This window comes from Chlamydotis macqueenii, chromosome 15 (genome assembly GCF_036417535.1).
Source record: "Chlamydotis macqueenii isolate bChlMac1 chromosome 15, bChlMac1.mat, whole genome shotgun sequence".
Classification (NCBI taxonomy): Eukaryota; Metazoa; Chordata; class Aves; order Otidiformes; family Otididae; genus Chlamydotis; species Chlamydotis macqueenii.
In genome coordinates, this window is record NC_141570.1 from 12,039,080 (window position 1) to 12,056,504 (window position 17,425).

The 17,425-nt window shown below is 44.1% G+C and overlaps 2 protein-coding genes across 5 annotated transcripts in view; both read right to left on the reverse strand.

Moving 5' to 3' along the window:
- Nucleotides 1-102: 102 nt before the first annotated feature.
- Nucleotides 103-17,384, reverse strand: JPT2 (Jupiter microtubule associated homolog 2). Of its 4 annotated transcripts, XR_015260245.1 has the most exons (7): nucleotides 17,292-17,384; nucleotides 11,583-11,731; nucleotides 10,955-11,097; nucleotides 9,030-9,075; nucleotides 8,010-8,254; nucleotides 4,196-4,499; nucleotides 103-2,388 (listed from the first exon to the last, which is right to left on the reverse strand). XR_015260245.1 is itself a non-coding variant. In XM_086760141.1 (5 exons), exons 1-5 carry the CDS (start codon nucleotides 17,333-17,335, stop codon nucleotides 8,070-8,072), a joined length of 567 nt encoding a protein of 188 aa, XP_086616267.1. In that variant the 5' UTR covers nucleotides 17,336-17,384; the 3' UTR covers nucleotides 7,934-8,069. The 4 variants fall into 4 exon arrangements, 1 of the variants encoding a protein (XP_086616267.1); XR_015260246.1 differs by lacking the exon at nucleotides 4,196-4,499; XR_015260244.1 differs by having other exon boundaries at nucleotides 103-4,499.
- Nucleotides 16,322-17,425, reverse strand: part of CRAMP1 (cramped chromatin regulator 1) — a 53,387-nt gene continuing 52,283 nt past the window's right edge. Inside the window, exon 22 of the transcript XR_015260243.1 lies at nucleotides 16,322-16,411. The gene's annotated coding sequence lies outside the window, so the exon portion shown is untranslated. The remainder of the gene's footprint in view (nucleotides 16,412-17,425) is intronic.

Sequence of the window (17,425 nt, forward strand, 5' to 3'; positions counted from 1 at the left end):
AGAGAGCTGCTTTTCACTCCTGCATCAAAACTGCCCGTGTAGGGTGAGCCTGCCTGCTCCACCACTGTTGCTTTGTCCCAAGAACCCTGAACACTTGCCAACCCACACACCTTGGTAGGCCTGCTGTTTTGGTTACTGCTGTAGATTAGCACGCATCTTTCACAAATTATACAGCCGTGCAAGTAACACCATCATTATTCTTCAGGCAGGAGCCTGAATTAATCAAATTGATTACCTTTGGCACACAAGCCTAGCTTAATTGCTTATTCATTTGCCTTCAAAAGCGTAAAAAGTTTTGATCTGAAATTCTGTCCTTTAAACCAGGGTGCTCTTACTCATGAGCACTAGGTGCTTATTCTGCTCAGCCAGCTGCTCTCTTCACTATGCAAACCGCTCACACACAGTGTTTACAAAAGCACAAAGGATGCTTGAAGAATGAAGTAAACTTCAGCGTAGCCAAATAGAAGGAATGCTGAAGTGAATGACTTACTTATGTAAATTATTACATATCCTTCAAAGAAAGAGCAGCTCTGCTCAAGTTGCATTTAATATAAACACTAGTAGATTGGAAGCAATTTAGGCACTAACAGCATCCAGTAAAGTCACATTTTAAGTAGACGTCACAGAAGACAAATCCACCCATCAAAGCAAAGTTTTCTTAAACTGATTTACTGAAGAGAACGTGTTCAGAGAGCAAGGTCTTCTAAATTACACTGTGAATTCATTTCACACTACAGACAATTAAAGGTTTTTTTTCCCTGTTGGAGTTTGGTGCAGCAGAAATTTCGGCGGGGGCCGGGGCGGGGGAGGTTGAGATGAGAAGTCCCAGAACTGCAAAATCAGACTCCTTTAGTTTGGCAGCGACCTCCTGAGATCATCTGGTCCAGCACCCCCTGTTCAAGCAGGGTCAGCCAGAGCAGGTGCCCAGGACCGCGGCTGGTCAGAGTTTGAGCATCTCCCCAGACTGAGACTCTGCAACCTCTCTGGGCAACCTGTCGCAGTGCTTGAGCACCCTGGCAGTACAAACGTGCTTCCTTGTGCTCAGCTGGCATTTTATGTGGTGTAAGCTGTGCCTGTTGCCTCTTGTCCAGAGCAGAATCTGGCTCCCTCGCCCGCACTCCCTCCCAGCAGTGGCAGGATCTCCCCGAGCCAGCTCCTCTCCAGGCTGAGCAGCCCCAGCTCTCTCAGCCTCTCCTCCTATGGGAGATGTTCCAGGCCATTTACTGCTTTTGTGGCCCATCACTGCGCTCACTCCCTGAGTCACATCTCTCTCTTGTACTGTGGAGCCCTCTACTCCATGTGAGGCTGCACCAGTGTTTTTCACTTAGCTGGGAAATCTGACTCCGAGAGCGTGGCTTGAGGTACGCCCCTCAGCACCTTGTCACTGTGCTCCTCTTCAGTGCTGAAATCCTGCACTTGCATTTTTTTTCTTAGTGGAATAATTCCATGGTGAATTTCCAAACATGATTGTGAAAAACCACATGCAGCAGTACTACATACTCACGTTGGAGGCTTGTGTACAGAACAAAGTACATGCTCAATGGAGCTGATTTTTTGTGTCAGTACTGCCAACGTCTCACTTAAAAGCAGTGACTTCAGCCTGGCTAGCAGAAGTCATGGACTTTCTCGCTTCATACACCGTGTAGTGCTGCAGCTAAACCCAATGGGGTTGTTCCTGTAACGACTGCTGGGATTCCCACTGAAAGTCCTGTACTTGGTTCTTTTCAGGGAAGAACCTTAAAATCTGCACCTGGTTAACAAGGTTCCTGACCATGTAGCACTAGAAATCTCACTGCCTGCTCTACTAGGTTCACTGTGAAGCGTTCCTGCGTATTTCCTACAGTTGCCACCAGTAAGGACAGTGGATGGCTATGGCACTTGCTGTATATGCCCCCATACAAAGACCCCCTGCACGTGCTTTGAAAAACCCCTTCATATAATCTAAAGATGTGGGGAGATTCTAGTGACCTTCCAGTCTGTTGCACAAAGACCATCTTGTGGCTGGGAAGACTCTACTAGAGCCTCTTGTAGGCAGAGGTGTTCTTAAAAGACTGCTCATGTCTTTCAGCTCAGATTAATAAAGCTTGAAGGTGACATAACAATAGTAAGGAAGCAGAGGATGAGTCTTCCTGCAACAGCACCTGCCCATCTCCATTGGAGCACATCAGCAGCTTCCTGTTACTCCTGTTTAACAGCCTTTTCATTAATTACACCACTGATGACAGGAAAGCCACCTTCACTTTGCTGGTCTTCCTGCTTCTTGCTTGATACCAGCTGTTGAGATGCCAGAGCTCACTTCTGAGAAACCTTTTACAAAGTAATTACATGGTGCTCTACTTCGAGCTTGTCATACAAATGAAAAGAGTGGTCTTCACAGAGGTCAATGTGCTGCAAGAAATGGAAGGAGACAATCAGCTGGTTCTGTTTAATTTTTGTAGTGTTGCACTGATCACGTATAGAGGTAACAAAACCCCGGCCCCTCACCCTCTCCCTAGCCTTGGGCAACCCTGGAAACAGTAAGCTGGTAAGCTCTTCTCAACAATCTGTGGCAGAACCTTCCTCTCATGTAGGACACAGTGGATTGCAACTCTTAAAATATAAACTGTGAAACTTGAAAGTGGACTTTAGTTCAGGCAACTCACACGGAGATGTTTGGTTTTGGTTTTTTGTTTGTTTGTTTGTTTTTGTCATGCTCCAGAGCATGCTCCCAGAAGCCAGAACATTAAAAAACGCTTCTACAGTGAAGCATGCGTTTACCTAAGTTTGTGGGAGATGGCTGTGGAGGGAAAGCCATCATTATGAAGAAACTGACACAACACTAAATTCCCAGTTACTTCTGCTAGAGCTCTATGCTTCTGATAGACTTTAACAGAGCTGTTTGTGTTTTTGGCTGACGTGACAGATAGCATACGCCCAGCAGAAGCACGGGAGGGATAACCAAGAAGCCAAAGGCAGCATAACTACTATTTAAAATATGTGTGTTTGTAGGAGGGAGGAGGAAGGTGGTAGGGTAAGAGACCAGAATTAGAAGCTGGCTAGAGCTAGAGAGGCTGAGGGGTACAACAAATGACTGCATTCTTGGTGGCTATGGCCAGCATTTTGACCTGCTTGAGGAGGAGGAGGTCCTGTTAACAATATAAGGAGTTGCAGCTTGAAAGAAAGGGAAAGCCAGATTCAAGAGAGGATAATCTTCATTCCCACAAGGAAGATAAAACAGTAAGAATAATCAGGCTGCAAACCTAGCACAATCATTAAGAACTGCTCTTTCTGCTAATTGTTTTCAGAGGGAGGAGCAAGCAGCAATTGGGCTAGCAGCCAGGACATCCAGCTTAGTCTGCTGGCTGCTGGGGGTTCTGTGCATCACTTCTTAACAGTAAAGCGTTACCCAGTCTGCTTCTTGCCCAGCTGGAAACAAGTACTGACACAGAGAGCTTATAACGCATAAGTCTTTCTGTACTCCTGCCCTCTCTTACTAGCAGACAGCCTTGCGCTGTCACCATCCTTTTGCTTTCTCTAGTCTAGCACAGCACAGCATCCTGGCTTCCTCAAGAAAAATACACAATGGAAAACTCCAGCCTCAACAACATCCTAAACCATCACCTTTTCCAAAGGGAAGTGATAGAGGATTTCAGCAGAGCTTCAAGCTGAAATTCAACAGGAGACGCATCAGAGGACTTGAACAAAATGCTGGACAGCTAGCCAGCCCCCAAACTGTGGAGATGCAAGTTGACAGCTGAGTACACTCCACATGTTGACAGGCAAACATCAAACTGTTCCGCACCACATGATCACAAAGGTGGCCACGATACTCGGACATCCACGCACCAGTGCAACCACATTATATGTAAACAACTGCAAGAACGTTTCAGGGAATAAACTACAACAGTTACTCAATTAATGCTGAAATAATTAGTGTCCACGCAACACTAATTTACATGTTCTCTCACTAAACAAGCCCCAGGAACATAGTTTAGATATTCCAACTGAGTAACCTCTATAAATCCTTCAAAAGAACACAGTAATGCTACTTAAAACGCTGACAGAGAGGACATTAATCTTCCTCATTAAGAGTGCAAAGGGGGCAATTTATCGACTGTTCTGCAGTGATGTAACACAAGGACAGCATCAGACAGTGCTTGCTTAACAAGTATTGCACAGAAATCAGCACTCTTAACAGGGGAAAACATGCACTGACCCGGGTCATCATGTTCACAGGGGATCAGGAGAGACAGCACACTGCATCTGGGCTGGTCACAGACAGTGCGGTCTCCTACCAGACGAGTATGGTGACACATTTAGGAGCAAAGCAGCAGCTATGCCTAGCGTGGTACATGTGACTGTCTTCGTTTCGGCAGGGATGGAGTTAATTTTCCACTCGGTAGCCAACATTTTTTGGATTTTGTATGTGAAGAATGTTGATGAACACACTGATGAGTTGTTAAAGCAACCAGGAACACTTTCTGGCTTCCCAGGCTTGGCTAATGTGCAGGTACAGGAAGCTGGGAGGGATACAGCCAGAATAATTGACCTAAACTGGCCAAAAAGAGTATTCCATGCCATAAACATCACACTAAGTGGAAGTGTGGGTTGGCCAGGGAGCAGCTCTCCCTCTCGCTCCTTTGCTGGCTGCTCAGTTTCATTTCTGTGATCGCTGCTCAGGACGGGCTGTATCGGTCCTTGGGACATCGAGCAGTGAGATTGTGCATTGTTCATTTTGTACATTCTAGTATCCCTATGTTCTGTTATTACTGCCATTTTCCTTTGCTATTTCAGTAAACTGTCATCTCAACTCACAAGTTCCCCTTTCTTCCCAATTTCTCTCCCCCATCCTGCTGGGGAGGGGGAGAGGGGGCGAGCAGCTGTGTGGTGACCAGGGTTAAGCCCCCACAGTGACTTACAAAGGCATGCAAGTCATTGTTTAAGCACTTTCCAGGTTAAGCTTGTTAGAACAGATAGCATCATTTTCCTTCCAAGACTGAAACAGTAACCTGGATAATACTCTGTCCTACGTGTTTAAGCTACAGACCTTCAATTTAGGGACAAAGAAAAGCAGTAAGGTACAGAGCTGCAAAGTCAAACTATGCTGTAGTCTACGAGCTGGCAGCAGCTCAAAGGATGGACAACCCTTTGTTGCTAACATGTTACCTAGCAAGGACACTCACAAGTTCCCACACTAAGCAGATCCTACACAAAGCACTATGCGTGCTTGAGAGAGCTGTGAACTGGCAGAAACTCTCAGTGCAAAATACAGAAGTCACTGCAGAAACAAGTGCTGAGAGGCTCTGGAGGGCATCACAATCTGTCAACCAAGGGATGAACAGGGGATTTAGATCACTCTGGCTGAGAGGCCACTATGTCCAGCTCACCTGAAATTAAGATTTCTGCAGCTGTAGTGACCTCCCCTCTGCCAGGGAACACAGCGCAGCACACGAGGAGAGTTTTATGCGCTAGCCACAAGCACGGAAGTAAGCGTATGACTTCTCCATGTCAAGCGCATTCCCTGCTCAAGGGGAATTGCTACACTATTCTACAAACAAATGTAAGTATTTAAGATATTTTAATATTTGTCTATTTACAATATTGCTGCAGAGCATAACAGCGTCCCCGTGCTGTACAGAACACCCGGACCGTTGCCCACAAAAACGCACTGACCTGAACAGCCCTGAACTCCCTTCACACTCCCCAGGGACGAGGGGTGCTCCTCTCATGAGCGACCTTGAGCAGGACATCACCCCTCTAAAGCATACTCCCCACTATAGAGGGCCTGAAAAGATTTGTGCAATTTTTCAATTTCAGATAACAAAATTTACCAGTGTATCTATACATGGAACTAGATTACTGATTAGTTTATAAAAGCAGGCACCTACAGCACACAATGAAGTAGCAAAATACAGAGGTTTATTGACAAACACATGACTTATCATTTGATTTCCAATCCCCTTCTGTCCCAGAGAAATGTTCTTATCAACCTTACTTACGAGTTGAAAACAGGGTTTATATTCCAAAGAAAGAAATGCAAGAAAACTAACAGTTTAACTGATTTAAGGCCCAGCTGGAAGTTGCTGTTTAAAAAGACAGGCACCGTAGCCAAAGCACAACAGGTACTGAGGATGTCAAGTCTGAGCTCAGTACTGCAGACAGTGTCGGTTACACCAGACCCTTCAGTGCAGAAAGCAGCCGCTGATTGACTTTTCCACACGATAGCCTCTTAAAACCCTGTCAGGAACTGGAACAAGTAATTGAAACAGATAGATGTGTCTGAGACTCAGCCAGAGGCTTGACAGCACAGACTCAGAATAGCTGCTAGGAAGTAACATAAATCCATTCCAGAGTTGCAGTTAGAATTGCTGTCTTCTTTTCCCAGGGGGGGCAAATAATAGGGAGCTCCAAACCTACCTGAAAGGTACAAAGGTGTTGAAATTCCTGCTCTCCACAGCTATTTTTACCCTTAGCACTACCCCATGTATTTCACTTCTGCTACCTGAAACGGCAACTAAGTCTTCACGCAGTCGTCCACCACTTCCGACATCACCCAAGCTGAGCAGTCTAGTAAGCACTACAGTCAGAGTGGTCTAGCACCCGGCCCAGAAACAGCCCCCCCTGAACCGTGGCAGCTCCCAGGGAACCTGGGCAGATATATGCAGATAAGGCCACTTGTTCTTTGGTGTACCTGAACAACTCCTGTTTCAATATGTCAAATTTAAAAGTCACTATTAAATACAGTGAATAGTAAACATCTAATGTTAACATTCATATATCAAAGCTCTGGATACGGACAGAACGTCCATTCAGAGAACAAATGATGGGAGCTACCCTCCTCAACAAATTTTTGTGAAACACATGCACATCTTCCAAACAAGAGCTAAGATAGCCAGCACAACCAAGAGGTTTGTATTGCTGAAGTCTTTGTTTCTCCAACCAGGATAGTCTACAGCATGTCTCGAAACAACTACAGCTGCAGTTTGAGGAGAATCCACACAGTTCTCCCAACCTTACCAACAAAGATCAGAGGCAGTCAAAGGCAAACGTAAGGCTGACCGAAGACAAGAGAATTCACTAACAGAGTCAGCACAGACAAACAAAAAAATGCACCGTGGTGAAGACAGTAAAACAGTCCTGGTTTCTGCAGGGTACAAAGTAAAAATCTTTGCAGAAGCTAAGGCATTCCTACACAGGCTGGATCAAAGGTAGCTGGCTGGACACCTCAGCATACGCTCCGCAGTACCAGTAGCTGCTTCTGTTCGGAGTACCACAAAGCTATTGTTTGCACCCACATCTTCACCAGAAAATGTGCAAGCACCCAGTCAGGATGCTTTAAATAAAGTCTTCTAGAAGCACATACACGAAACAGTATGTTGGCCTCATATTACCACTTGTCAAGAGCTAGTCGTGGTAATCAGCAGATGACCAAAGACATCAGAAAGGCCTGAACACTCTGGGGAGGAGGAGGGCACAATTATCTATTAACATCCGACGGGTTATGAGTGTAAAAGGAACTGTCAGCACGTTTTGTCCTTGTATCAGCAATCGTGCTGCCAAGCAAGAAAGGTGAAAAAGAGAATCAAAGACTGAAGACCCAAAACCACGGTAGCACTAGCTGTTCCAGTGGAACGTACTGACGTTAAAGTGACTCGAAGTCAGCTCTCACTGACGCTGCATCCTGTTGCCTGGAGGGAAACACAGCGTACCTGCTGTGCTTCAGAACCTTTCAGATGCCACCTCCAGGTCCTCAGTGTTTTACGTGTTGACTGCATGGATAAGCCTGGCTCCACAAGAGCGTCCTAAGCCACTAGTTAGCTAAGAACCTAACATTCTGATGAGCACGGATCTTTCACAAAGTTACACTAATGTCCCCCCCGCCACCCACCCAGGCTGGCCTATACTCACACCTTCCACAAGGCACCCTGTCCCCCCCCAGCCCTCCCTCCCCAAATCATCCTACACACTTTAGCATAACCCTCATCCATCTGCCTAAGAATCTACCCACAAACAATAGTCTATAAACCGACCTCGCAACCACAGACAAGAGTTTCTGCGCAGACACCGTTAGTGAAAGTGAACGGATGACCCTAATAGAACGCAATACTGGATTTCCCCCCGGGTGGGTTGAGAACTTTGTTGTGCGAGCGTGGCCTTGGCCCTAATCGGGGCTCGTGATTGTCTATCTTGGGCTCTGGCTCCTTGCATCGCTCCTCCTTGCCCAGATCTTTTTTCTCGCCTCCATCTTCCAGCTGTGGTTTGATATTTTCTGTAGCTGAACAAAAAGAAAAGGGATTAAATCAACTTGTTATTCTGTAGTGCACGAAGTGCCTCATCTTCTGTAGGCTGCATTATTTCCCACGTCTCCTATCCATAGCACACTGAGGTTTCTCTATATCTGTTCATTTTTCCTGAAGGAAACAGGTACTGAAGAAGAATTTCACTTTTCGCAACAATTCCTCTCCTCCTTCAGCAATCTTTCTAACAAGGATATGTTGGCTAAACAATATACCTTCAGAATTATTTTGGCAGTTTCAGGCAATTAAGAGATACAACATACCAATGAATCCTTTCACACTGAGCTTGAAAGCAGCATTCCCATCATTCCTTAACAATACCTAGCTGAGCAATAATACATTTTGTCAGCCAGCCATTTGTTATTTACAACTACAGAAGGCCCAGACTACACACTTGAAGGAGATGGCAAGGGAGGAAGAAGCAGTCTGACAGGATGTTCTATATACACAAACTCTCTGTATCCATATATACACACATTATCAAGCAAAGTGTTATCGCACACCCTTAGTATCAAGACTTACAGAATCACAGAATTGTTTGTTATGCCTCTGGAGTTCTCCTCAAAAAGAGGAAGAGAACCATTTCCCTGAAGTCAAGTGATTAAATTTCTGACTAAAAGAAGAAAAACATCTCAGTTATATTAATCCTAAATTAGTGTTATGTTACTGTTATGTTTTTAAGAGGAAGTGTAAGAAACTATTCTCAGAATTTATCTTCTCAAAGAAACAGAGAAAGGAATTTCTCTTGCTGACCTTCTAGCTTCTTTGGTGTTTCATCTTCTTTCAAGACAATGTGATCCTGCAAAGAAACCAAAAACTATCTGAGTGTAGTTCTCAAACAGTAACTCTGTCACAAAATCCTTCAGAAAGTTTTGCTTTTGCATCCCCCTCATCGCTACATAATGCCCAAACCACTGGTAGAAGGTAACGCCTGCGTTATGTTGACATACACATCTCTGACAACTCACTCAAAGACAGGTGAAGATGCTACATTAGTTCATTAGAGGCTTAAAACTTTTGTCTATAAACAGTCCAGTCCAAAGGTCTGGAATTACCACTCTGGACAAGCACCCACTACCACCCAGGAGAAGTTTGCATGTACGACTAGAAAACAAGCAGGCATTGAGGACCCTACTTATATTCAGAAATTACTCTCTTCAGCAAGTGTCCATAGTGACCTGAACAGTCGGATAATTAACAAAACCTTTTAAGACCATTTCCCCAACAATCCCAATCAGTTGTTGGAAATACACAGCAACGCTTCAGAAAAGCGTTATGAAATTCAGCATATTTGCAAAAATTTCTGCAAGTTCTCTCTTTTCCATCCCGATATTTCCCACAATTCCAGTGCTCTAAGTAAAGTTATAGGAATTTCTGAAGCATAGTCTTCCATTCAGTCAGGAATTCACAGGAATTAATATGTTACTTTTTTAAAAAGCAACTAAAAAGAATCAGACATCAGCCCGATGAAGGGGTACAGCGGACCAAACCAAAGCCCTTTCCTACACCAACAGCACTACTCCTGACAAAACCTAGCTCCCAGTCTTTTTTTCCTCCTCCTTTCTTATGACTCAAATCCTCCAAAATACACTTCAGAGTCTGCATAAAAAGTTAGGCAAAAGCACGCTATCAGCACCTTCAAATTTAAGGGGGAAAAAGGAGGGGGAAAAAAAGTTAAATTGGACTAATCTTTTTTTTCCTAAGGTTCCGGGAAAAATGAGACTGCTACTACTTGATCAATACAAAGACAGCAAGCTGTGTTTCATGGGATGTTAAGTTCCCACGCTACTTGACATTTCAAAAACATTGCCAACATAACAGCTACTCACTTAATAGTATCTACTTAGAGTAAGGCAGCAGGTTGTAAATCCAGACATAGGGCATTTAAATACAGAAATAAAGTAATTGGCAATGTATCCTTCTATTTTCCAAAACCAGATTTGGTCATAACTAGAAGCCTCTCCAACTATTACACATCCCAGCTTTAAGATTAAACAACAACAACAACAAAAAAACCAAACAAGAACCCCCCCCAAACCAACTGCTATAGCAAGACACCCTTTTGTCTGACACCACAAAGTCAAGTGCAGGCTGGACCTGACACTCCAAGCTGATCTTGAGTTAGCTCTTTCACCGGTCATCACTTCAGCACAATCTCCTGCTCAAGTGTTTCATGTGGACTGCAGATATACATATTTAAGAGAGGAGAAGGGCGCAGCTAGGCTACATAAAGATTTACAACTGTAGCTCACTGGTGTACACCGACTTTCCAGAGTTCGCATCAAGATCATCTCTGCCAAATTGCAGAATAAAGATAAATATCTTCCTATCCAGCTTAAATGCCTCTCAGCTGTGTGCCAAGAACTCCAGCTGCACCTCACTTACAAGGAAGACCAAAGGCTTCAGAAGCATTTTTTTCCCCGTTTTAATTTTTTTTTTAACACACATCCGCAGCCTAATTAATAGCTTTACTGCAAACTACAGAGCTTGCTGAGACCTGATATGCCACAGATAACAAGCTATCAAAAGGAGACTTTGGAAATAACTGTCTAGCTTGAAGTTACCCTGTGCACAATTCAGGTCTGTCATCTTAGAATACAGGCATTGCACTACGACAGGACTGCAAGACAACTCACTGAGCTGCCAGCTTCTTGCTTTGACAGAAAAAGAACAAATACCTTAGGCTTGTTCGGGTGTGGTCGCACAACACTGGTAGACACAGGAGACCCAAAGATATCACTTGTCTTCCCACCAGGTGGATTCATGCGTGGACGAGGCTGAGCAGAACTAGAATCCTCAAAAATACCACTTCCTTTTCCCCCTGCAAGGCAGCAGTTAGATTTTTTTTTTTTTCCCCTAGACAACTTACTTTTACCACATTATATTAATAATAATAAAAAAAAAGGAATCTAAAAATTCAAAGACTTCTAGAACTCTTACTGCCTAGAGACAGGCTTTTGCTTGCCTGAAGATACAAGCTGAAATCCTTTGTTACAAGAATTCACTAGAGGATCTCAGATTCACAGCTCTACTCACTGCAGCTAACTGATGACACAGCTGTAGAATAGAAGCAGTTTCCTTTCACAATTTCCTAGACTTAGATGATGTGCTAAAAAGTCTGTAAACAGGTATTTCACTGAAATATTCATGTATTCAGAAGCCTGAACAGATTTATTGTTCAAGCCCACTCAATTTGTAAAAATGCAACATAAAAAGACTGAGAGATCGCAGTGTTCCACTTTAGGAATGCAAAACCAGTTCTGCACTGCAATTCAGAGCCCAGTCGTGCCGAAGGAGGCGGCTTACCTGGAGGGTTTGTTCTTTTTGGAATGTTTTGAGGTTCTTCTGATGCTCCAAAGATATTGGATGCCATCCGGTGTGGCCTGCTTGAAGCAGCAGCTTCTTCTGTACTCCCAAAGAGATTACTAGAACCTCCTCCTGGGGGCTTCAATACCCTACATTGCAGAATGAGAGAAGCAAGAGACAGAAGTTTGTCTGAAATTTACAGCACTGAACATATTTGATGTTCCCTCTCCATTCTCCCTTGCATGGTATGAATAACTATTCTGATTTGAACTTACTTCAGGAAATTCTGCTGTGTCCATGAAGTATCTACTGTTCTAATACAATACTAGACTATTCTAAGAGCTGTTCTAATACAATATTCTCAAGTTCAACACAAATACTGCCAGCCTCCTAGTCAGTCAACTTCATTACATTATCTGCAATTACTTGAAATGGTCAGAACAGTGCCACCAGAACAAATGGCTACGCTGTCTGGTGTTCCAGAAGCAACAGGAGTTTAAGACAAGCCACATGACTCAGACTTTCTGCTAAACCACACACACCAACTTTGCATCTGTGATGCAACCAAAACCCATCGACTTTTAAATAAAAGCAGATGTTTCATAACTACTAAAAAATTTGCTAGTTTCAACCATCAGTTATCGTATGAGTTGCTGTAGAGCTTAAGATGGAAAGGTGGAATGCCAAGATGCCAAATTTTTAGTGGCCAAGATGCAAATCCATTAAAACCAAAGCACCAGAGGTATATCAAACAGATCCTCATAAAAACTGTAGGTTACAACAGAAATAACTGACCTCTTGAAAACCCACTGAAAGTCATGCTTGTCCTTGTGTAGTAAGTCCACAGTTAATACCTATGCCTTGTTCAACAGACTGCAGGTCCTGTCCTGAAAAGAAACTGAACCACTACCTAGGAGCAGAATCAGTGGAATTAATCAGAAAATTAGCAGAAAAAGCATCGGAAAGCAATTAATATCTAGGTAACGAAAATAATCTTTTCAGTTATGCCTACCTGACCAATTATCCACAGTCTCAGCAGCTGAGCAAAGTATTAGCTGAATTATACCCCTTCTAACCTGAATCCTTGATCTGGGATCTAAACTAACCTTTACTTTTATACAAAGAGAACAGTAATAAATTGCAAGACCTTTATCCCACTCTACCTGAACAGAATTAAAACGTCAGTGAATCAACACAACACATCCATAGATCTGTGACAGAAGCAAGCCATTTCAGAGTAGACATCTACCAGGCATAAAAAGAGGTTCCTCTCGGAGCCAAGATCAACTCCAATTTAACTCTACGATTTAATTTCACAAAACCAGAGACACTTGGCTGCCCTGTCAGAAAATTAGCTTTGTCAGCATTTCAGATCTTGGGATGCAGAAATCAGTTCTATTCTGTTTGGGACGAAGGAGAAAAAAGTTTCTCATTTAGTCTGGGAGTAGTTTATATAGTCAGAACCAGCCTCAGATAGACTCTCTTTACCGGCCAATTTAAATATTTTAATCCTTAACATGACTGTGGATTTAATGAACCTCTTTAGCTTGAGGGAGTAACTAGAATTTCAGTAGACAGGACAACTGTCTCATCCACTGCACAGGTAAGATCATGTCTGAGCAAAAGGCTTACTTACAACTTAGTGTCCAACAGACTACAGATCCAACTATGCTATATGCTTTCCACATATCTTAGAAGATCTAGAACTGCTATTAAAACCAGACATCGTATAGATAAATCATGATCATTCACAATGGTCCAGAAACCATGAGGCAGTTTAAACTTTTAAACTTGGGAGATGGAAGGAAAAGAAAAAGGAACAATGTAGGTCTGCTGGTATCCCTTATGTAACTTAAGTGATTTCTGACTTTACTCACTCTTTCCAGCTATTTTTTAAAATGCTTCTAGTCTTTCTTGAGTTCTGAGTATACTATCAAAGAGACAGAAAGGAAGAGAAATATAGTTTATACAGATGGAGTTTCTTACACTATAGAATCACTCCATTTACTACACTGTTTTCTTAACACATGCCTACAAGTGTAGCAGGGAATAACAAAATAACTACATTCAGGTTTTTTTTTGGTTTAAGAAAAGCAACCAGTCATAAGAATCAAATTACTTCTGATTCCTGCAACTGCATTTAAGATCCACTGCAGAAGAAAATTCCAGAGAAAACCCATTTTAAGAGTAAAGGTCTTGATTATTGAGTTAAACTTAATTAAGCGTCAAAAGAAATCCAACGCTGATGAACCTTACATTGTTGTCCCATTTTCAGCTCAGTATACAGACTAAGAAAACCCTACTGTTGCAATAAATAAGTTGGCGGCATCGCTACAGGGCCCCTCGGAATCAGCGTACCAGGTGAACTTCTCTGAAAGCATCACCCAAAATAATGTCTTGACCCTACATATACGAAGTGGATTTGCCTCCTCAATTTCAGAAACTTCTAATTGCTAGGAACCTTCCAAATACTCCATAAACTTTCAAGTAACTGTGACACCAAGTCCATAAAATTCTAATAAATGCAAAGTCAGATAACTAAGTCATTCACAGGAATTACCGAAAATAACACTGAAGTACAGCAACAAGGTCTTCCAGCTTACGCTAGCAAAGAGGACAGGGTTTTGCACTCCTTCTCTGCAGCCAAAACCTGAGGAGAATACAAAGCTATCTTCTTGCTGTGCAGCCTCTAGAGCACTGCTGACCTCCTTTTACTCCTGTGTCACTCCACTGTAGATGAGAATGAGGTGTGCAGGTCTCCCACAACAAGAAAGACAGTAAGAGCTAGCCTGTGCATCCTACCAAAGGAAAACGGCACGCTAAACTTGATAAGCCAGCGTGAGCTGCTTCAACAGAGCACACGGAAATTCAACATACACTTCATAGTCATTTTAGTTTACATTGGTATGATGCCAGTTTACAAAAAGAGACATTTTTGTGTCTTGTAGCCAGATAAATTAGATCTTCTTTCCTCCTCTAGGAGGAAGGGCAGGGGGAAGGGAAGGTTTTATTTTATTCTTTTAAACAGTAAGGAAAAAAATCCCTCTGTTTTCTCTGCAATCTAAATCTGTCTCTTCTCTTCAGTAGACTAGAAGTCTGACAATTCATCTAGAAAAGGTAAATTAAGAATCCTGCTCGCTAAGTTTAAAAGCCTCTACTAATTGCTTTGTTCTCTTCTGGCAGGCTTGAAGAATTTTAATTAGTTATTGTGGTGTTTTTTTTCCTACATTTTAACACAGTTGAATTTGAATGTCCTTTCCTCATTAAACCTTTCAGCTGACGTATGGAAGAGGTGCCAAGACTTACCCACTACTGCAAGACACTGGCTATATAAATATATATTTTTTTAATTCTCCCTGAAAGTTGAACACTAAAGTCCCACCAGTTTTCAGACAGTTCTAATGACGGAGGTAAGACAGGAGAGTTGCAGCATGCATAAGAGAGCATCGCTAAGGTAACCGGCAGAAAGCAGGCGTGAAGGTTTGGAATACTTGGCTCTAAAGCAAAGCCCAGAAAGTTACTGAGGGCACTCCTGCTGTTGGAGCAATCAAACCCATGGCTCATTAAATAGCTCACTCCTCTTATAAATAAACAGCAAGCTCTGGTAGGTCAGTTATGCTCTTGACCTGAAAGTTCTGCAATATTCTGCAATAACACTGGTGGGGAGAAGGGCAACATGTTTATCGCATTGCCAAGATGGCTGCATTTACCTTTCCAGCTCTGTGCAGTAGCTGTGACACTGCTCACCTACCAGACGAGCTGAGGATACACAAAAGCAATGCAACTTCAGAGTGTGCACCAACAGCGAAATGATACAGTTCTGTCCTGCTTTGCCGTCAGAGCAACAGCAATTCTGAGACATGCAACTCCTCATTTTATTTTGGAAAAGCAAAACAATTTTAAAAACACAAAGCATCATTATTAAAGTTTAATAAAATAAAACTAGGCAGTTAATTTGAATCAGCAACTAGTTGTTCACTTTATCACTATATACATTAACTGGATCACTACAGATACATCTCACCAAACAATTATTTAAGTGGAAACTTTAATTTAAAATATTTTTAGCATCATTTATTTCTAACAGTAATAACCCTGTATTATTATATTCTCAAAATGCAAAGCATTTGCTTATAATATCCTCACAAAGATTTTCACCTTAGGAAGAGTAATTTTTTCCCACTTCCACAGCTGTTGGTGGTCACTGCAGGGATTTTGAATTAGGCTCAGTCTTAATTAGAGAAACTTCTACACATCAGGAACTGCAAAAGGATTTGTATTATCATAAAATAAAGTTTTGTTCAGGGAATGAATAGAATAAGCTCCGGAATAAGCGTTCTTAAAACCAGTACCTTTTGCTTTTGACAGCACAGGCCACGTGTCAACAGCCGACCACCTTGGAGACCGCTCTATAAAATCCAATAATGTAATGTAGTGCAGTGCTGCAGCGTGCACACTTGTTGCGCCAGCTGAGTGTAATACTAGAGTTTGTTCTGAGGCAGGATAAAAATGCTCTGCAACAATGCCAGAGAACAAGCTGTAACAAGACCACCTTTGCTTGCTGATAACTAAAAAGTTATGATGGTCTGCATTCCAGACTCTATCCAGAAATCCAATTAATTAGTTAAACGTGGTTTCAAAAATACCATGAGAATCACAGAATGGTTTGGGTGGGCATTAAAGGCCACCCAGTCCAACCCCCTGCAAGGAGCAGGGACATGTCCAACCAGATCAGGTTGCTCAGAGCCCCGGCCAACCTGGCCTGGGATGTTTCCAGGGATGGGGCATCCACCGCCTCGCTGGGCAACCTGGGCCAGTGCTCCACCACCCTCAGTGCAAAAAATTTCTTCCTATGTCCAGTCTGAATCTGCCTCCCTCTCTGTTTTAAAACCATGACCCCTCATCCTGTCACACCAGGCCTTGCTAAACACAGAAGAGAAGCCTCTCAGAGGCTCTGCTAAGGGCAGAGCATCCTCAGAAATCTTTTAAAACCAGGTCGTAGCTTGGAGAGACTGAAATAAAAGGCAAACTTAAAGCACCCTTACACAATTTTGAAACACCTCCTTCCTTCCCCTCGGAGCACACAATTACCTCGCAAATGGATTAATCACTCCAGCTCCACGTTATTAGGATACGTGCCCTCATCCAAGTATAACAATGTATTTCAACTTCGTGAGGCGAAAACAAGCTAACACCTGCTCAGGCAGGCTCTTGTGTTGGATCCTCTCAAAGCTTCACAGAGCGTAACCGGGCCCTCCTCTCTCCTTCCGGCGGCACGAACACGGGGGCCCGCACAGCGCCCGGCCTTTCTTCCCGCACGGGAAGCCCCTCAGGGCGCAGGCCCCCCCTCCAGCCCAGCGCCCCTCCAGCGCCCAGCACCCCGGCGGGCCGCGGCCAGGCCCCGCCCGCTCCGCTCTCTCTGAGCCAGAGGCGGCCCCGCCGGCAGCGCCCAACCCCTGGAAGAGGGAAACCGAGGCCCGGCAAGGCCACCGCGCCGCTCCGCGCTGGCCTCCCGCCCCCGCGGCTGCCGGAGGGATGAGGGCGGCGCTCCCGCCGAAAAGGCCCCTCAGCGGGGAGCCGCTCCCTTCAGCCGCGGCGCCCCCCGCCCTCAGCCGCGGCCGCGCCCCAAGCAAAGCCCCGCGCCACCGCCCGGCTCTTCCCCATTTCCCCCTTCGCCCCCGCCCCGCCAACCCGCCCCCGCCGCGCCACCTGGAGCTGGGCTTGGCCGAGTCGCCCTCCGGGCCCTGGAACATGGTGGCGGACAGCAGGCGCGGCTCCGCTCCTCCTCGCACCGCGGGTAGCGCCGGCGGGCCCGCCCTCCCCTACCGTTGGTTGCTCCACCC